At 47.0% G+C, this 22199-nt stretch overlaps 1 protein-coding gene across 1 annotated transcript in view; it reads left to right on the top strand.

The window, feature by feature from the left end:
- The window catches only part of DHX38 (DEAH-box helicase 38), a 1077951-nt gene that overhangs the window by 83103 nt on the left and 972649 nt on the right, over positions 1–22199 (top strand). The window contains exons 3-4 of the mRNA XM_078670369.1: positions 15269–15456; positions 21470–21652. Of these exons, the coding sequence (XP_078526495.1) occupies positions 15269–15456; positions 21470–21652 (371 nt within the window). The remainder of the gene's footprint in view (positions 1–15268; positions 15457–21469; positions 21653–22199) is intronic.

The raw sequence follows: 22199 nt of genomic DNA, 5'->3' as shown, positions 1-22199 counted from the left end.
ACACAAGTGGTATTGATTAATCCCTAGCGGCACCCTTCTTTCTTGACACAGGCTGGGGGTCAACGCGTTTCGAACCGTGGTGATGTGTGCTCTTTGTACACACAGATACCCCAACAAGACGGTCTAGATGTCATTGAACTATACTTGGACAGCAGACCCCGTCCACACAGGGTCCCTACTGACCTTATTGTCTCGTTCGCAACGCTGGCCTTGAAAAAGAATTTCTTTACATTTGAAGACGAGATGTTCCTACAAGTTAAAGGCTCAGCGATGGGTTGCCCCTTGCGCCCGAAATGGCTATCCTCTACATGGGTCAGTACGAGGAGAAATACGTGTTCAACAACAACCCCTACAAACAGCATATTGAGCAATGGTTCAGATATATAGACGACGTGTCGTGCGTCTGGAACGGTCCTTCGGCCTTACTTGAAGAATTCCATATATGGCTCAACAACAGAAGTCCTGATATAAAATTCAGTTTGAGCTACGATTCCAAATCATTACCCTTTCTGGACGTGGAGGTTTCGGCAAAAACTGATGAACTCTCATGCTTCTCTATCAGAAGAAAACCGATAAGAACAATGCACTCCACTATAGGAGCTACCACCCAAGGAGTCTGCGGGATAATCTCCCATACGGGCAATTCCTCTGTGTGAGGCGGAATTGCTCATCAGTACAACAGTTCGACCTTCATGGACAAGCACTGACGGCCAAGTTGCAGGAAAGGGGATATCCACACAAGCTGTTGAAGCATTCTTTGAAAAGAGCCAGATGGACGCCTAGGGAACATCTACTGGAAAAAAGATCTAGACCAGCGACCCAAAGGATCGTCTGTGTATCCACCTTTGGACCCCATACCAACCAGCTCCAAAAGATCATCAGGAAGAGCTGGCACCTTGTTGAAGAAATATTACCCGATGTAGGTGTACCTTTGTTTGCACTCAAAAAGAACCGAAGCATAGGCCAGATGATCACTTCCACTCGGCCTCCAGCCAAAAGAGACAACCAAAGTACCATCTTCGGGGCAAATCCTGTGAAGGGACATCGCAAATGCGGGACTTGCACTGTTTGTGACATCACAATGGAAGGTTCCCTTTTCACGGACGGCAACAAATTCTGGCGCCATGATGAACATACCAATTGCAAAACTAAATATACTGTGTATGCCATTCAATGCCCCTGCAAAAAGCTGTACATTGGAAAAACCACACAGGAGGTTCGCCAAAGAATAATACAACACAGGTCCAGAATAAACAATAAAAACCTAACGGCACCATTGGTCTCTCATTTCTTACAATACAAACATTCTATGAATGATATGAGATGGACTGTGCTGGCAGTAAATCGAGGAGGTAGTGGAGATCCTGACGCACGACTTTCCCAAAAGGAGGCATATCTCATCCTAAAATTTGACACATCGAACTCTGGCCTAAATGAAATGTCTGAACTCTCAAACCTAGGAGTTTAGCTCCATCCCATGTCTGTTTTCAGAATGCTCATCAGCCCGTTGTGGCCTAGCTGTGTTGAAGCTGTACTGCTGCTGATTTCTATGCTCTCAATCTGGTATGTTCCAAATAATCCTCTTTTCTTCCTCATTCTTGCAAACTCGCTGGCATCTTTCTCTGGCTGTATGACTGTCATTGCACAAATAATGACGACACTGGACTAGTGTGGTGTTACTTGGAACACTTCAAATGGGTGTGAATTTTTGGCACTGAGTATCTACTAATTTGTAATCAGGGAGATACCTTATAACACGTGATGTCTTTGCAAAACACCACTATGGCACACACTAATAGTTCGGGACCAAGACGCAGGGGGCGGCTCATGATATGAACTACAAGTTCCAACTTGGTCTGACCTATAGTTAAAGGTCCACGTTCTGGGCATAACATGGATGTTTTGTAAATATGCTCCAGCTCGTGACCAATGTCGAGCTTGTGTATAAAATACTCACGACTGGGCTCATACTGCAGGAACAGCCTAATCGGCATCTGGAGATGGTTTGGCATCTAGTTCCCCCTCTGTGCCCCCTCCGTTTTCAGCAATCTGCTACACGGAACTACGAGTACCATGATTCTTGGGATCTATACGCAGTCCCTTTTCTGTGCTCATGCCCCTTATTCAGCAGCTCGTTTAATATACGAGCGAGAGCTCCACTCTGCCGCTTTGTTTCTAGGCACGTAAAGGAAAGGACTCCTTGTTTCGGGTGCTCCAAGTAAGTAGTGTCCCAGCTGACCGCGTCCCCCAGCCCTTTGGCACAATATGACAAACATTTTCTAATTGCTCCGTGTTTGTCTCCGCCTCTCCACAGCGGTACGCGGCAGCTTGATTCCCGTTCCGCTTCTCGGAATTCTCCGTGGACCGGCCATTCCCATAAAAGTGCAACTTGGGTGCAGGTAGGCTCCGTCGTTCTTAGCCCCACATGAACCCCCGCCTATGAGGTTACACATGCCGCCTCCCACTTGCCCATTACAGTGTTGTCTTCCTTTTTCTGTTTTGCCACATAGCCCACTTAAACAAGAAAACCACCATGTGATTCGTCCCCACAATCAATCGCGCACCGCGGCGCGGGCGCTCTGCATCTAGACACCTTTGCGTTCGCATACAGGTAAGATTCATTGTTTCCCCCCACGACCTGCCTTCCTGTGCGTGCCTATGTCACCTATGTACCCACCAGTCCTGATTCTTCACACTATTTCCGTTTCAGAATACTTACTCGACGCTCAGTCCACTTTTTCCTGTGCAGCCCTCGTGCTGGCTGATAAGGTAAAACTCTTTTATCCTATGGTGTAGAGACAGAGAGGGTTCTCTCAGTTTTATAACAATATACACTTTTCCCTGACACCACCCCTCAATTCCTTTTTCCAGATAAACTCCTATCCAGTCCCTGTCCTGAGGAGAACCTACACTCACCACGGTTCGAAACGCGTTGACCCCCAGCCTGTGTCAAGAAAGAAGGGTGCAGATAGGGATTAATCAATACCACTTGCGTGGGCCCTTGCTGTCAATCTAAAAAATACTCTATCACAGGTGCTGTGAGACAGGCAGGCTAATCCATTCCATCTTTAGATCCGCCTGTCCACTGGTTTTTTAGTCACAGGACTGGTTTTTTCCACTTGTAAATGGTGCCTTTCGTGTAAAGGCTGTTCATGTTGTAATTATTTTGCGATGTAATTTGTTTCAAGTTTGTTGTTGGTGTCGCCAAATCTTGAGTATTCACCTTAAATGTTTGTATATTTGTATATATTGTACATATAACTGTATGTTTTTGAACTGACTGTTTTGATAGGAAGTTCCTTTGATGCCATGTTTTTGATTAACTAATGCAAATTGAACTCACATGACAATAAATTTGTTTGGAATATAACCTTTGGCTACGCAGCACGTTTTGGCTGTGTTGATCTTGAATTGTTTTGAAGTAATCCTGAGCAGCCACCTTGTTCTGTTTATCAATTGTTGAGATCCAGGCTGGTCAGTAGTAGGATCCAATACCTTTATTTGTACACAGTGTAGCCTAGAAAAGTCACCCCCTCTAGCAGGGTGCACTAGGCCACAGGTGAGGAGGGTACAGTTGCATGAGCACTGTACCCATACCGTGTGTAAGTCTATTCCTAGACATTGTAAGTGCAGTAAAGCCATAAAGAGTATATGTTCTGGGAGTTGGTTACTATGGACTCTCTAGCTCCATAATGGCTTTACTAAAACCTGGGAAGTTTTGGTAGCAGATGAATCAGCACCTTAAACCCACACTGATGCCAGTGTGGGATTTAATGTAAAATACATTCAGAGGGCACTTTAGAGATGCCCCCTGAAAAACGACCAGCCCTGGAGTGGTTCCTGAATGGCTGCCTTCCATTTGCCACCACCAGACAGGTTTCTGGACCCCTGGGTAGAAGGCCTCAACTCTCTTGGTCCAGAAACAAAGCCCATTCTGGGTAGAGGTGTCCTTCCTCCTCCTCCAGGATTGGCTGGGTCCACAAAGGGAAAGCTTCAAAGGCCTGCCGCTTTTGTGAGCTGACCTGCCTTTTGCTGCCCCCAGTAACTGGCTCCCACCGATTCTGACCCCCACTTTGGGCAGGAGAACCGTCAGGAAAACCAAGTGAGGAAGAGGTATTCCCACCTTTGCCAACCACACCCCTCAGTTGGGGGAGGTAAGGTGAAGCACACATCTCCTTCCCCTCCATTTTGAAGATAAGAGGTCGCAGCCAATTAAATAGAGGCTCATGCCCCCCCTCCTGCTGGAGGGTGGCATAATAGGGGTGTACTCACCCCAAGGAAGGGACCTATTGGTCCCGACCTGCACACCCTTGTAACACCCCTAAATTTAGTATTTAGGGGTGACTCAGAACCTTGCCTCCCCAGATTTGAGGAAGAAAGAAGAGGGACCGAAGAGCCGTGCTGACCTAGGAATAAGGGGGCACCAACTGCTTTGGATCCAGTCCTACCGGCCTGTCCCGACTCCGACCTGCTCACAGCGAAACCCAAGCGTGTCCTGCAGCCATCCAGAACCTGCCCTGGCTTCATTTAAAGGCTGTCTCACTTGAGCACGGGTCTTGCTCAACTAAAAGACTCCAACACAACCCGGATCCAGGTGGCTCCTCAGTTCTGCACCCGATGCCCACGGCCCGAGCTTGAGTGGCCCAACACCATGAGGAGGTGCCACCAGCGAGCATGACCTCTTCTTGGCACTCTGCATCCGCCTCCCTCCGTCCTGCTGGTGGTGTAGCTCCTGTGCTGATTGTTAGCCCCTACAGTGCTGATCCCACCCCCAGGAGCCCTGCTCCCACAACTTAGTGGTGTGCCCAAAAGCAGGTCCCTTTAGCCCCATTGGCTGGCTAACGTTGGGCCCCTGCAAGCTGCACCGGCCGCCCTAGTGCTGCTGGTGGCTCAATTTGAGTGCCTATCTGAACCACGGGGAACCTCATTTTCCGTGCCTCCTGGTCACTCCTGAGTAGCGTAGACTCTGTCCCCTCTGCTTGCAGGTTCTTCACATCTCAAATCCACCCTTGCTTTCCATCAGACATCTTCACCCTCTTCTCCAGAGGAAATTTCTTCAAAGTCTCCCATTTTTGTCTATGGAGGTTTCCGACGTCTCTTCACTCATATGCACTTGGCTTCCTTGGTGTAGGTAACCTGGTTCCACTGGTGGAGTTGCTGTCCAACCTTCTGTCCTCCAAGGGAATTCTTTGGGGTCCTCTGGGAAGGATCCTTCTGCAATTCTGCAACCGCCACTTCCCCCCATTGACTTCCATTGGTCACGCAGCTGTGTTCCCACTCTGCACACAGCCTCTGTGGGGTCCCTGGGTACTTAACGTGGTTGGTTCTTTGTGTCCTCTGCTCAGCTGGGTTTTCTGGTCCAAGTCCCGTCCTCCTTTGCAGTTTGCATTCCACCTTCTTAGTATATGGTTTGGTCTCCCCCTAGAGACCACTGTATTTTGTGCTACTTACCTTATTGCATTTGAAGTATTGGTGTGTATTGTGTTGATAGGTAGGAGATATACCAATGTGTTAGTGAGTGTTGTGTAATAAATAGAAAAAGTATTTTTTTATAAACACTGTGGTTTTTTCCATTTAACCTACACTATAAGATTAAACTGGTAAAACAAGCTGATTAACACTCCTTCAAGATAAGCCTGAAGGCTGCTTTCCACAGCTACCATGTTGAGAGCGTTCTATGGTTATCAAAGACCACTAAAATCACCATTAGGGTTGCCTGGATGAAAGCAAGGTACATCACTTAAAGAAGTGTGTATCATATACTCAGCCTGCCTCCTACACCCATCCTGCCTGCCCACAGGCGTTACCTACGGTTCAAGTTAGGCCACTAGCACTTTAAATTCACTGTGCTACCATTTAGACATACCTCCGGTGTTCACCAAGATGATGACGGTGGTTGCAGCTCATCTGAGCAGATCAGGGGAAAACTGGCACCTCTATCTCGACGATTGTCTGTTGAAGGCCTCTTAGCCTAAGCTGTCGTCTCCCACCTCCAGACTATGGCAGACCTCCTGCATTGGCTAGGGATATATATATATATATATATATATATATCTCAAACGTCCCAATATGAGAGGAGCAGCAAAAAGCTGGTGCTGGCGGCGAGGTTCAGGACACCCTCGCAAATTTATGAATAAAGCAAAGTTTTCTTCAACAGAAGACGCCGCACACCACCTCAGATATCAGATTTGATTATTTATTTCATGTAGGTTCCCCACCTACGCGTTTCAGACAGATACACTGTCCTTGATCACGGTACAAACACGTGTCCATCATTTGTTTCTGCTATTTATACTGGCTAACTCCACTTGGCAGTTATGGTGCATTGTGGGTGCAGTAGTTTTAATGCATTTTTTGTATCTTGCAGTGCGTTTTTGCCCAGCCGGATCGCGGTAATATAATGGCAGTCCCTGAACGTTTAAGATGTTGTTTAGTCATTATCGTCTTGTAAGTGTCGTCACTTGATACCTGACGATTTAGGACCAATGAGGGAAACTTCCCACATGGACACTCAGTCCCTGATTCAGGGACTGCCATTATATTACCGCGATCCGGCTGGGCAAAAACGCACTGCAAGATACAAAAAATGCATTAAAACTACTGCACCCACAATGCACCATAACTGCCAAGTGGAGTTAGCCAGTATAAATAGCAGAAACAAATGATGGACACGTGTTTGTACCGTGATCAAGGACAGTGTATCTGTCTGAAACGCGTAGGTGGGGAACCTACATGAAATAAACAATCAAATCTGAGGTGGTGTGCGGCGTCTTCTGTTGAAGAAAACTTTGCTTTATTCATATATATATATATATATATATATCAAAGTCGGACTAGAGTACTTCTAAGACGCTCCATTTCATCGGAGCTGTTCTGTACACAGTGCATTTTCAGGCTTCTCTCCCGAGCAGCAAGTACAGAACATTCAGGTTATGATACTAATGTTTCAGCTTCTATCCTGGATTTAGATATGAGTGACTGACGCTGCTGTGGCTCATGGCTTCCTGCATCCTCTTGGTAAATCACTCCATATGGTGTATGTGGGCTCTGCAGTGGGACCCGAAGTTCCAGTGGGCGCAGCATCAGGGGAATCTCTCCAATGTGGTACAGATCTGGAAGGTAACTGTAAAAGACCTGCAGTGATGGTTGATGAACTGCGATAGTCAGCGGCAGACGCCTCGCTCTTCCCCCAACCATATCTTACATTAGTGACCGATTTTAGGAAAATGCCCCCTTTTACATGGTTATCTCCTACATTTCGCCTGACATCTGATGCAATATGGGAACCGGCCTTATCAGGCTTCCAGGGCCTGTGTTCTTTCCCAAAACTGTACCTTTGTACCCACAATTGGCACAGCTCTGTCCACATGTAAGCTCTTACTAAAAGGTACCATTGGTACCAAGGGCACTGTGACCAGGAAGGCCTCTAAGGGCTGCAGCATTTATTGTGCCACCCTAAGAGGCCCTGTACCGGAGGACCCACACACTGCCATTGCAGGATGGTGTTTTGGTGCAGAGAAAAGTGAAGAGTCGACATGGCACACATCCCTGTGTGCCATGCCTACACCCCACTGCCTGAGCATAGGTAAGCCATCCATCTAGCGGGGTGCACTACCACTCAGGTGAGGGTACAGTGGCATGAGCCCTGTACCCCTACAGTGTCTAATCCCATTCTTAGGCATAGTAAGTGTAGTGAAACCATAAAGAGTATATGCTCTGGGAGTTGGTCATTACGAACTCCACAGCTCCGTAATGGCTTTACTAAAACCTAGGAAGTTTGGTAGCAAACCTCTCAGCACATTAAACCCACACTGATGCCAGTGTGGGATTTAATGTAAAATGCACCAGCCCTGGTGTGGTACCTGATGGGTTGCCTGCCATTTGCCACCACCAGACAGGTTACTGGAACCCTGGGTAGATCGCCTCTGCTCTCTGTGTCCAGAATCAAAGCCCATCCTGGGCAGAGGTGTCATGCCTCCTCCCTCTGGATGGGCTGTGCCCACGGAGGGGGAAGCTTCAAAGGGCTTCCACCTTTGTGAGCTGTCTTTGCCTTTTGCTGCCCCCAGCAAATGGCTCCCACAAGTTCTGACCCCCTCTGTGGGCGGGAGAATTGGTGGGAAAACCAAGCTAGGAGGAGAGGAGTGCCGACCTTTGCCAAACCCACCCCTCAGGTGGGGAAGACGAGGTAAAGCACATATCTCAGTCCCCTCCATTTTGAAGATGAGGAAATCCAGCCCATCAGGAAGAGGCTCATGCCCCCCTCCGACTGGAGGGTGGCATAATAGGAGGAATACCCACTCCAAGGAAGGGGTCCCTTGGTCCTGACCTGCAGACCCCTTTAAATGCCCCTAAGTTTAGTATTTAGGGGCCTCCCTAAACATCGCCTCAGATTCGAGGAAGAAAGAAGGACGAAGAACCGTGCTGACCCAGAAAGAAGAGGACACCTACTGCTTTGGCCCCAGCCTGTCCCGACTACAGCCTGCTACAATGAAAAAAATGGCATGCCCAGCAGCTAGCAACCCACCAGAGCCCGGAGGACCCGCCCTGCACTCACCTTACAGACTCTGTCTCCCATGAACACCGGATTGGCTCAAGAAAGACACCAAAACCAGAATCTAGATTCATCGACTCCGCAATTCTGCACCAGTCTTTAACTGATGCCCCCGGCCCGAGTTAGAGTGGCCCAACACCACGAGGAGGTCTCCTCAGCTATCCTAACCTGGGGTCTGGTGATCCCCTTGACTTGACGTCGTCTGCAGCCTCAACCTGAAGGGCCCCACCGGCTACGACCGGAGCTGGTAAGAAAACTCTATGCCAGCAGACACTCCTGCACCCGACGCCCCATGGCCTTGGGTGCCCCAACCCACGGTGTCCAGGCATCCCTCGAGACCCCAACTTACCTCTCCAGCCGGTGGTCGCTTTCATGAAGTCTCCCTGCCCAAGCATGCAGCCACTTCACCGAACTGAAGATCTCCATTGAAAAGCGCAGGGTTCCCAATGTCTTTTTGGCACCCTGCTGCCCCAGTACCGCCGCTGGTGGTGCACATCCTGTGCTAGTCATTGGCCTCTGCAGTGCTGGCTGTAACCGAAGGAGCTTTACTCCCACACCCGAGTGGCCTGCTCGTCAGCAGTCCTTATCCGAAGTCCCCCTTAGCCACTTTAGCTTACATTAGCCCCTGAACCCGGCCGCCCCAGTGTGCAGGTGTTTCAACTCGAGTGCCCATCTAAACCTTGGCTAACCTTGGTCCTAACCCCGAAAACTCCCACTTGTAAGTTGGGTACTTACCTGAGAAACCGCAAACACTTTTTCTCCCATAGGAACCCATGCTATGTAAATTTGGGCCTAAAATGTTTTAAGTGTTGGACTAATGTTTGTATGGAGAAAATATAACTAAAACGGACAGGTATAAAAAATGATACTTACCTTATCTAGGCATACCACCCCCAGGACTCAAAGTAATCTAAAAGTAACAAAAAAGTAATTTAAAGTAATTATTGTATAATGCAAACTGCTTTCTGAATCAATACCAAACCGTAACTATTGCAAAATTCAATCCTAACTGCATTTCATTATGAAATCCTGCAATCCAATTTTATTTTTACCTACCTGTACCAAATCCTGCTTGGTACTAGAAATAATATTAAAGTATACCTTTTTTATACTTACCCTAATGGTCTGGATTCAGTCTCTGAGTGTGTGCATCAGTCTTGATTGATTGAATGCAATAAATGCCTAACACACTGTAGATTTTGGGGGTCTTTTGGGGACCACCCAAAAGGTGCAGGGTCACCCTATAGTCCACGTGTCCGGAATACAAACTGAGACCAACTCTGGAGCACGGAGAGAAAGGATATTTATTACAATCTCATGAGATGGCGAGAGTATCAGCAACAGACACCCATAGCTGTCTCAGGAGGCAGTCTGCTGAGTGCTTTGGTTCTGCACCTTATATACCCTTCATCCCCACCCTGTGTGTGCTAGGTGAACAAATAACAAACACCAATAATTTACAGATAAACAATGGTCCGTTCCGATACAATCAGCAGGTGGTGGCTGTTTGGCCCCTGCAGAGCATAGGTGAAAAAGGCATGATTATATATCAAACAAAGGTTAATCTGATAAGTCCACAGATGGTAGTGGTGAGGCCCCTGCAGGATGTAGGCAAAAAGCATTTTTATACAACAAGTAAAGTTCAATCTGATAAGTCCTTCAGATGGTAGCTGTTGGACCCCTGCAGGGCACAGGCGAGAGGAATGATTACACAGCAAGCAAGCAGCGATCAATCTAATAGGCCTGCAGATGGTAGCTGACGGACGCCTGCAGGGCATAGTGTGCAGGGTGAGGACGATAAACATCTGGGAAACTCCCTGTCCGACTGGTTGAGTTTGGGCTGGTCACTTTGTGGCCGGCCAAAGCACGAACAGGGTGTGAGTGTCTGTGCAGGAATGTGGCATGTCAAAAGTGGAGCTCCAGAGTGTTTGTGATGCAGAGAGAAGGTCAGCCATGAAGGGTATAGCACAAAATGGTGGAGTGAATGGCAAGATAACAGACCTACTTTTCCACAACACCCTCTGGATAAGCCTAACTATTTGCCCGCACTACCACAAAGAGAGCTTGTGGTACTTACCTAATTTAGCTTCTGCTATACCTCTTGAGACTCGCTGGACTCTGTGCATACTATACCGTACTTTGGTAAAGTATATACAGAGCCAACTTCCCACACAGATGTGTCACTCCTGGTATGGGGCGGTCATCTGGGAGAGGTGGAGCTCAGGAAACCCTGGGCTCCGATGGAGTCAGGCTCCACATCAATTTGTTGGAGCGTCAAGTGATCAGGCTAGCATTGAAAGCATTTCTTCTTTGTCAAGGGAGAGTTAGTGCAGGTGTTCGCGGACAACACTGCCATGTGGTACTGCAACAAGCAGGGTGGGGTGAGGTCTCATACCCTTTGTCAAGAGCCCCTGAGTCTCTGTACATGACTGAAACTGTAGGGCAGAACCCTGGTGGTACAACACCTCACAGGTTCTCTGAACTCCAGGGCAGATTAATTCAACTGTCAATGCCTCGCAGATCATGAATGGCGTCTCCAGTCAGAGGCGGCGCAAGGTCTCGTTCAGCAGTTGTGAGAGCCTTGGTTAGATCTGTTCGCCTCTGAAGAGAAGGTCCAATGTCAGCAGTTTTGTTCCCTGGAGTTTCCAATATGGCTATTGCTCTGCAGCGCTTTACATCTCGAGTGGAGCTCAGGCCTCCAGTATGCCTTTCCGCCCATACCAGTTCTGCCCAGAGTTATCAAGAAGATTAAGAGCACCGGGCCCAAGTAATTCTAGTGGCTCCGGACTGGGAATGGAGAATCTGGTATATAGAGCTTCTTCGAATGAGCATCAATCCTCCGATCAGGCACCCTCTTCAGGAGCTTCTTCTGTCCAGAAGCAAGAGAGGGTCCTCCATCCGAACCTGTCCATTCTTTGCCTCCTTGCGTGGAGATTGATGGCTGACCGTTGATAGCTTTACCTTCTTCCCGAATAATCTAATGTTATTTTGACAGCCAAGTGGCCCTCCACTAAGACGGTATATGTCTGCTGTTGGCAAAAACTTGTCAAATATTTACAGAAAGGTCTATTGACCCTCTTTCTGCTTCTCTATCTAATATTTTACTGGGCTCCCCAAATTACAGCTAAAACTAAAGCAGTTAGGAGTTCGGCTAATGCTATTTTAAGTTTCTCCAGGAGACTGGGAGGGAAGCCAACTGGTGCTTTACTAAACTTGTATAGGGCGAAATCTGTGGCAATAGCCAGGTATGGCTCAGGTTTGTGGGGTTATGTGAATGGCGAATTGGTCCAAAGGGAAGAAAATAAGTTCCTTCGATCTATATTAGGACTTCCCCAATCCACAGCCACGTTTTCAGTCCACCAGGAACTTGGTCTAGGGTACATTTCAGACACTCTTTTAATGGCCCCCATTTTGTTATGGATAAGGACCTGGACTAATAACAATCTAGGCCTTAACCATAAAATACTGGTTGACTGCCTAAAATTGGATAATTTCAAAAAAATAGCTTGGCTATCATACATTCAAAAGTGCTCTTTGGAGCTGGGACGTCCCGATATTTTTGCGGTCCCTCAAAGTCTAAAGAAATCTGATTTAGATTGGGTTAAGCTCAACTTTATTAAAATTAAAAATGTGGAGAGGGAGGAACGACAACTGACTAAAACCATGGTCAGAGCTCATTACTTGACCATTACCTGCCTCACTATACAACCATACCTTACTATTGTTAACATTCCCTTTCACAGGTGGCTTCTGGTTAAACTTCGGTTTAATCAGATTTATACGGTTCTCTGTGATAGTCAAGGCTGGTTTAAGGAGGAGGACGCCCCTGTTTGCAATTGCGACAACCTTTCAATACAAGATAATATGCACCTTATGTTGTTCTGTAATTTTTTTACTGTGCCCAGACAGAAATACCTGGTTCCATTACTGAAGGATAAAGCCTTCACTCAGTCAAAACCTGCCCTCCTGTATCTCCAATTATTGGATTCTGCTTTGGCTATGTTTAGCGTGGCCAATTATCTTGTTGCTGCAGTTAGGATCAGGAGAAGAAGACTTAAAATGTAATATATGGGTTTTTGTATGGAAGGTGAAAATGGATAATGTTTTGTGTATTTGTAAATTTTTAGCGAAATAGTTACTCCTTTTTAGCTGTATTTTTAAATTGTGAATATATTAAATTATACTGATGCTTTGCATCATTTTTAATATTGTGAATATGTAAATACTATTGTCCTACTGACTTTGTAATTTCTCATGAATTTGTATTGCCCCTCCTCTGTGAATGTAGAATGCTTTTATGATTTTTAACTAAATCGAATAAAGTGGTTTTGACTATTTATTCTAACCCTTGTCCATGCTTTGGGTATTCTTAAGAGTTATATTTCTGCTCTGTCCGCTTTCTTGCGGCTGCCGAACCAACACTCCTTGATCAAATCTCCTACTGCAAATAGGTTTCTAAAAAGGCGTGTACATATTTTTTCACCTACGCCCTTTATCATGCCACAGTGGGATGTCGACTTGGTTCCCGCCTATCTCATGTGTGCCCTATGAACCATTACATAGTTGTCCCCTCCCACTGCTTACCATGAAGACATCCTTTTTAGTGGTAATAACATCTGCCCAGAGGGTGAGTGAATTGCAGGCTTTGTCATCCAAGCGTCCCTAACAGATGACGTTCTTGGATAAGGTGGTGCCTCGCCTCCATGCCTCATTCCTTCCAACGGTGGTGACCCCATTGCATCTGGGTCAACCAAACTTTTTTGCTCCCCCGCAACCCTTTTTAGGAAGAGGAGCGTCTCCACTGCCTGGACCCAAAAAGAGCGTTGTTCTATCTTGACTGCACAGAAGAGTTCCTGGTGGACGACCAACTCTTTGTGGGTTACGTTGGAGCTAAAAAAGTTTGGGCAGTGCAGAAACCGACCGTTTTGCTATGGGTTGTTAACTGCGTTCTAATCTGCTACGTCCGTGAGCAGCTCCCTTAGGGCTTACGAGCTCATTCCACCAGGGGAAGGCTGCAACCACGGCGTTGGCTCATGGTGTTCCAGTTCTGGATATCTGCCAGGCAGCAATGTGGGCTTTTCTGCACAAGTTTGCCAAGCACTACTGCCTGGACAGTCAGTTCTGTAGGGGCGGGCATTTCGCCTGTTCGGTCCAGCAAGACTTTTTATTCTGTCCACCGCCAGGATGGTATGACTTGGGTATCTATTCAAAGGTAGGGTATCTGCAGCTAGAAGTCTCTATCAGATTAACAAGTTACTTACCTTTGGTAAAGCAGTATTTAGTAGAGACAAATATCTGGCTGCAGATTCCTTACATACTCACCCATGCCTCCCTGCTCTGCGGACTTTTTTTATTGGCCTAAGTTTTCTCCCTTTTCAGGGTCATAGTTGTGAAGCCCATAAATCAGTTCACTTCTAGGCTCTGCACTTCTGGGAGCAAAAAAAGTGAAAAGGAACTGACGTCCGTGTGCCTGGGTGGCACCTGTATATGTGACTGCAACGTCACAACTGGCACCGGCAACATCATGTGGAGCCACCCTTAGGCACAGAGGGGTACTGCTCACGCAGAAGTTTGCAGATCTGGTCTGTTACTGGAGTGGACTGGAGGGAGTCTCTTGTGCTATGAATCAGAGTGAGGTACTGACAGCTAAATAAGAAACAAACATTTTTACCAAGTTGCTTACTGCCTGATGCCTGAAAGAAACATAAATGTGGACAACTGTTTAAAATATAAATGTAAAAGGCTAATTCATAGCCAGTATTGGCTTAAATTGATTGAGTCAATTGAAGCTTCATGATGACAAAGATTTTTTTTCGCTTAGGGATATCGTAAGGGTGTTACTAGCTGAGCAGCGGAGTCCATGTTTTTGTTAGACAAATATACAAAAAATTGTACTAGGTATAGTATGGGTTACTAAAATCTATATTTTGGAAGAATTTTTATCTTAAACTTAAATCTTATTGCACATTTTGTGTGAGCTTATTCTATACTGTGTGTCATGGACGTTTAAAATAATGACATATTTATTCACTGTGTTTAATGTCACAGTCTGGAACGTAATAGCACTAAAAATATACACATCTCTGTTCCCGACTGCACCAACCACGATTCATTTTTGTGGCTATCTGGTTACACATGCTCACATCTGCATGTTCACATTAAGCAGTAGATGTTTAATGTCCAGGGAAGACCTGGTTTGGCCGTTCGGGCTGGGTTGTTCCCATAAAGAACAGGGTCAAGATTGATTTGCATATGGCTGGGTCTGAACAGGGGTGGCGAAGTGAGCTAAAGAACGATGATGGATTCAACTTAGATCTGTGACTGGGGGTGTGTGTCTGAAAAGTTTCAGCGCTCTGTCCATCTAATTGTGTTTGCTTGGATATCTTCTTGGTCAATGTTTTTTATTATGTTTTCAAATTCCATAGGAGCCCCCATCTGTATTCAGCTGAGTCTCATTGTGGTGGTGCAGTTGGTGAAAGCATGTATGTGATTTATGGTTATGGTGCTAGCTTTGCTGGTGGTGTCCTATTGATGTACAAGTTGATAGCTTTCACCCCCCTGATGTGGTCCGAGTACCCCTCTTAGTTGCAGACCCTGGAATTGTATTTAATTTAAAAAAGCAATTGGAAACTGGAGCATCATGCCCTGAGTGTGGTATAATACGGGAAGTGATGAGATTGCAACCCTTATAAATGTATATGCTTTTTCTTCCGTTAGACATTATCGCTCAGTTAGAGTGGAGACCCCAACCTATACCGGCGGGGTTAATGAAGAGTTCTTAGAACGGAGTCGACAGCGGGAGCGGGAGCGGCGTGAGCATGGAGTATACGCTTCCTCTAAAGAAGAAAAGGAACGGAAAAAAGATCGGAATCGAGACCGAGACTCTGACAGGAGAAGAGACCGAGGTAAATCGTCCATAGGAACAAAATGGAATATTTTTTCTATTAAGTTACTCATTTCCAGTTTTGTACCAGTAGCCTCAGGTCCATCTTTAAAATTGTTGGACAACCACAATGTTGTGGTCCTATTTTTGGAAGCAGGACTATTAAATAAATATAACCGGTCCGATGAGACTTTACACGTTTAAAATCACTGTTGCTAAATATGTTTGTCAGATGTAGGTAACTCTGCATTACGATCTCGCATTTGTTATTTAAGGGAGTACATGGTGCTGAACATAATGTTACATGGCAAGCCCTTCTTCTACTAATACTGTTACGGCAATTCCATCCTGCACAAGCCAGTTAAATTGTCTGTATCCCATTTAGTTCTTCCATAATTACATGGTCAGCATGTGTTAACATATTTCTGAATATGCCAAAGGCGGAGGGTGCTTGGTTTCTGTTCCATAACACAGGATGACCGTAAGAAAGCAGAGTTTATGCCCCTTCCATCTTTATCCACCTCTCGTTCTCCTCCCTTAATCAGTCTTCCTCATTTTATTTTATTACCTTTTGTATATGTTTTTAACAAATTAGCAGCGGTTGTATATTTTCAGGTGACCTACACAAGTGGACATTTACTGCAGAGTACATATATATGAGCAAGATCAGTTAATGGCAGATCAGTTTACTGTGGAGATAAATGTATATCTCTTATCCTTTGCATCTCACTCCCCTTCCCCCCCAGTCTTGCCTCGCTGGTGTCTGAATCATGCAGGTCACTCGCATCTTGTTCAGGGTTCAAAAAAGCATCATACAGCTCCCTCCATTCTCTAAGGTCCTCATTCAGTTTATCACCTCTATTACATAATTTCATATGAGCTTCTTCCACCAGCGTCCATTCACGCACTTCCCTGTACCACACGTCCACATCTGGGGTACACTACCCCATCCATGTTATGGCGACAATTCGCTTCGCCAACTCTAAAGGTAACTGCAACAGCTCGTATGCTATTTTGCGTTTCTTAGGTTTCCTGACATGTCCCAATAAACAGTGCAGTGGCGAACCCTCAACCCAAATGCCTGTGCCCCTCTGTATAATCCCCACCACCTGGGTCTGGAACGGGTTCTCCCTGGGACAGCCCCATGCTAAATGTAGGAAATCTGCCCCACTCTCACCACACCGTGGACAAACATCTGAATGGTCAGGGGCAATAAGGTGTAGCTTCACTGGTGTCATGTAGGTACGATGTAGAAAATTGTAATGTATCAGATTAAAACGTGCATTACAGGATACTGTGTGGGGAAGTGCACTTACGGCTGACCACATCTTGTCTCCCAGGGCCTCTGCCATGTCAGCGTCCCATGCCGCCCCTGCCCTAGGAGTGGGGCCCGTTGAGTCTGCCCTCATTGCATTATATAGGAGAGAGATCAGTCTGGATAGTGGATAGGTTGGCCAGGTCACTTTAACTATTTCAGTCAGTCCAGTGTAGTGTGGATAGTGGCCCTGACCCAAGTCAAAGTCCCCACATGTCTGCTCGCATGTGATGAATGTTTCACCCGGTTAAAGATCGGGTAAAACTTTGTATCTCCCCCCCTCCCTCCATGCCTGGATTCACATCTAAGCCATCATTTTCCACACCGGGGCAAGTATCCATATTGGTAGCTCCTGATGGAACGGTACTGATCTCAGGACCCTTTCCACATATAGCTGCCAGATGTTCGCAGTGTGACTGACTATGTAGAGCAAATCATCCGAAACCCCCGTACCCTCCATCAGTGCTATCGGGAGTTTGTCCGATGGACACGTCCCACCAGAAGTCTTTTCTCCCAGTTATCCCCATCAGCCAGCCACCGGATTGCATGCTTTAAGTGTGCTGCATAGTATTATAAGACCAGCCTTCTACCGTTGGGTCAGAGTACTCCAGGCCACTCTGCTGCGACACTCCGTCCAAAACAATGCTACAAACATGGAGTTCAGTTGCGTGAATATCTAATTTGGAATCGGGCATTACGAATTTTGTAACATGTACAGGCGACACGGCAGTACCACCATCTTGGACATCGGTAGTCTGCCCATCAATGAGGGGCAATGAGTTCCAGAAGGCCACAGATCGCCACAGCGCAGCAATGACCCTGTTCAAGTTAAGGTGCAACAATTGGGAATCCTTAAGCACCACCTGCACACCCAGATAATGAAATTGCGCCCCTTTCCAGCGAAACCCTAGATCAGGGAGGTGATCCAAGGGCAGGGCAGCCATACAAGCCAGTGGGAAGAGCAAGGGTTTATGACGGTTTATACGCAGACCAAAGTTGTCCCCAAAATTCCTCCAGGAGCTGCAGCAGCTTAGGCACAGCCACGCAGTTGAGGCTATATAGAAGAGGGCATCATATGCATATAGTAATATCACGTGTGTTGTGCCGCCTATCTAGATGCTCAATTGCTCAAGGTCTCTCCGGAGCCAGACTGCCAGCGGTTCAATAGCAAGGACAAAAAGCAGTGGTGAAAGCTGACACCACTTACGCATTCCCCGCTCCAATGACCACAGCCCAGATCGACTCAGGCCCACGCCGACCCGCGCGCACGGTGCAGTGTATAGTAGTTTAACCCAGCGACGAAGCTATGGCCCGAATCCCACCGCCCTCAGCAATTCCAGTAGGTATCCCTAATCCATGGTGTCGAAGGCTTTTTCGAGGTCTATCGACACAAGGGCCAATTCCTCCTTCCTGTGTTTTACCTCGTGCACAACATGCGTTAGCCGCCTTATGTTCATACTAGTAGTACAACCAGGTATAAGCACCCACTGGTCCTCATGGATCAGGTGGGGCATGTGCGGGGCCAATAGTGTCGCTAATAGTTTACATAGTATTTTCATATTTGAATTTATCATTGTGAGCGGGTGATAGGCGGCCAGGTTCTGCCGGTCTCATCCAGGTTTTAGGAGCATGCATATCTCCCCTGCCCTCATGATGGGGGGGTAAGACTCCCCGTTCAAATGCCTCCCTGTATACCTATAGCAGGGTCTGTGCTACTGTGGCGAGTACGCTTGATATGATTTGGATAGGAAACCATTTTGTAAAAAGCAGAATCATATGCATTGGGGGCGTACGTGTTTAGTATGGTGATGAACAGTATAGGGCTCCTCTAGGCAGCATATAGCGGCCGTTCACATTCTCCTCCATATATGTCCGGGTGAACGGCATCCTGGGAGTTAATCATATCAACAAGCCCCTGCCGTATGTTGAATAGGAGTGGTGGAATATCTGACCCCCCAACTTCTTTTACAATCTAGCGGCACCCGTGTCATCTAGGTGTGTTTCCTACAGGCAGGCTACAGATGTATGATGCAGTTTAAGGAATGAGAGCACGCTGTAGCGTTTCGTGCATGTGCCTAAGCCTCAAACACTCCAGCTTAGAAACCTTACCTTCATCGCCCTGCCAATGTGTTATGTAGTTCAAACGTCGCTCCTACTTCTGCTCACCACCTACTGTCGGCAAATGCTGCATGCCTTCATAAGTAAGAAACAAATAATTCTGTAACAAAATCACCCCCTCCCATGAACAAATAACATGCAACTATGCAATCGTCATTCTTCTAGGACCCCTGACAACACATCTTTTAACTGTCAATACAAAAATTGTAGTGGTATTCTTTTGTCATAGAATTAAATCACTTCTGAAATACAGTATTCATTCTTGTAGCCAACATGTGTTTTGTCAATGATACATGAACTAATTTGACTTCATCAGGGCTACAAAAGAATAGATCATACGTTGGAGGTACATATAGTACAACTAAATAGAAGTGTTCAGACACTTTTATACATGAAAAGCCAATTCTTACGAAGCTCTACATTGCTTTAACCAAGAGCCAGACCTATGTGGGTTAGAAGTTCGACACCTTGATCCCTAATTTAAGTTACCACAAATGTGCTTAGATATCTTCATATTCATCAAAGATTCTTAGAAAACAAAGCATAATACCTTCATTGATTAGATTTATGTTATTTAGTAGTTAGTGCCATGTCTTCTTATAGTTTGATTTAATCCCAAATTCAAAACTCTTCTATCCTGGTAATCTACTTGCTATGGGGCGCGGCCACCCCTGGTGCCACCTTATCGTCCTAATAACTATCGGTGTGCCTAGATGTTTACATACCAGCTCACCTATTCACATAATCTCGCACAGTAATTTTGATGTCGTTATCATTCTTATCCAGTAACCAAGGTTGTTACACAAACGCCATGTTTGGTATTCAGACGAAAACATGCAGATTGGGGACCACGTTTACAATTGATATGACCTGTGAGCTACCCAATGAGGAGGATTATTTTGCTTACATAATATCCATCAGTCATGACTGACTACTGTTTTTGTGCTTACTAACAGATGATTGAGGACTCTGTTACTGATCAAGAATGATAACGCTTAGTGTCCACACCTATACGCCACAGGATGCCGAACAGAGGAGCTGCTGCCTCCCACTTGCCACGTCTACAAGCACAGGCTCTGACAGAGAGCCTGACGTACAGGGTCTCCCACAACTTCAGGCAACACCACGCTTCATCTCTGCCAGATATTCTGCATCCTTCTACAGCCATCGCTCCCCCTCCGGCCCGGTCCGCCGACTCTAAACGCTCAGTGTCCACACCTATACGCCACAGGATGCCAAACAGAGGAGCTGCTGCCTCCCACTTGCCACGTCTACAAGCACAGGCTCTGACAGAGAGCCTGACGTACAGGGTCTCCCACAACTTCAGGCAACACCACGCTTCATCTCTGCCAGATATTCTGCATCCTTCTACAGCCATCGCTCCCCCTCCGGCCCGGTCCACCGACTCTAGATGCCCGGGCTGCTGCCTCGTCCCCAGCACACCTCCTTGGCGTCTTCGGCGTGGACTCCGGCCGGGCCTCAACTGCTCCGCCTGGGGCCGCAGGATCACCACTGGCACTGCCCTCGGATCCCAGCCAACCTCAGCCGCCCACGGGGAGAGAGGGAATAAGGACTACAGACGGGGGCATCAGCCACCGCCCCCACCAACATGGCCAGGGCTCCTCTCCTCTGGAGCTATACCTGCGGCCCAGGTCGTGCCCTGGGGGCACCCTCCGGGAATTCCGCGGGCACAGCCGTCTCCGCAGCCTTTCTGGTCTTCGCCCTACCGGGGGCCACAGTCGCCTTCTTGCTGGAGCGGGAACCAGGCCCAGCGAAGCACTCCCACAGTCCAAACAGCAAGGATGCTGACCACAACCAGCCTTGGCCTCTGCTCCTGCGGCGAGTCGCTCACCTGCACCGGAGTGGCCAAAGTCTCGCTCACCAGCAGTCCCGCTCTTTGGTGGAAGCAAAACATCCAGGAGGCCGTCACTGGTGCTACTTCGTGTCCATGCACTGTGGGCAGTGTCCGAGGCTGGTTACAGGAGCGATGCTGCAGGATTACTGGGCAGGCTGGTTGAGAGCTCAGAGGCTCACGTCCTGTTGGCCATGTTGCTTGGCCACATCCCGCTCTTCCTCATTTTACTTCCTACCTTTCTCTGTTTCCCTAGTGGACTGGAAGGCCATAACACTCAGCAGTATTGCAGGGAGCATTTAAATTGGTAGATTCATGTGGGCTTCCTTTTGCTCCCTACACCTTTCCACCTTAAATCATCCCTTCTATCACTCTTTCACTTATTCTTCATAATAGGAGTGACGTATGATTAGATAATGTACAATGTGTGCAGCACCGCAGTGTAGCCATCCTTTGACAGCCTTCCGACAGAGCTCGCCTTTGCCCTCAGTCCCCCTCACCTTACCCTTCCTCTCAGATCCTTCTCTTTTCAATTAAGAATGTAATGCAGTCGACATGAGCTGTGCCTGTTGTCCTGAGTGATCTGGTAAGATGGCAGATAAAATAGACCTGGTGGGTTTGTGTCTGTGTAGTCAAGAAATGCTAACTCTTTAGAGGCAAACTGGAAAGCACAAGTAAAAAAAAAAAAAGGCATTTGGTAATGTTTTTTTTGTTCCTGTTCTTATCATTTGTGAAATCCTGGCTATCCAGAAGAGCGAGACAGGAGTAGGCATAGTGGAAGCAGTAGATACGACCGAGATGGCAATTCCGAGAGGAGCAGTGAGCGGAATAGCGAGAGGAGCAGCGAGCGAAGTAGCGAACGAGGCAGCGAACGAGGCAGCGAGCGGAGCAGCCGAAGGAGTGAGCCAGAAAGCCCTCGGCACAGACCCAAAGGTGAGTCTAATCTATTCTTGTGTAATCATGAGGTATGACACATTAACAAAAGGAGGCCACCACCATTTCAGGCCGCAGACACTGCGTTCATCGCACAAAGTAAAAGTGGGCCAAAGTACTCCAAAGAGTGATAGTGAGCCTCAGCCAGAAGCAGCTGCCTCAAACTAGTGTCTGACGGAGGGCCACCTTGGAGATGAATGGTAAAATTACTCCAGATACTTGACTATCTTTCCCATAAGGGTAGAGTTGGCTGGAGGTATCTAAGATGTGGCACACTAAGAGTGGACAGTTAAGTTCTCCAGTATTAGGGGTGTCTTTCATAGATTCACATGCCTGAATCATTCCCCGTCGTCGGAGTGGGAGTCCCACGGTATATATAAAAGCAATAAATGCCAAAAAAACTTATAGCAAATATCAGAGATACCAAACCAGGAAGTAAAGTAGCACCAGCTACAGTAGAAAAAACGTCCACATTAGTGACTATCCTAGTCGTTATGTATTAGTCCAAACTGCAACCAATCAGGCGACAGCACCCACCAGAATGTCC

This window comes from Lissotriton helveticus, chromosome 12, assembly GCF_964261635.1.
Source record: "Lissotriton helveticus chromosome 12, aLisHel1.1, whole genome shotgun sequence".
Taxonomy (NCBI): domain Eukaryota; kingdom Metazoa; phylum Chordata; class Amphibia; order Caudata; family Salamandridae; genus Lissotriton; species Lissotriton helveticus.
Note: the sequence above shows the minus strand (reverse complement) of the source record. Positions and strands in the feature narration are given on the sequence as shown.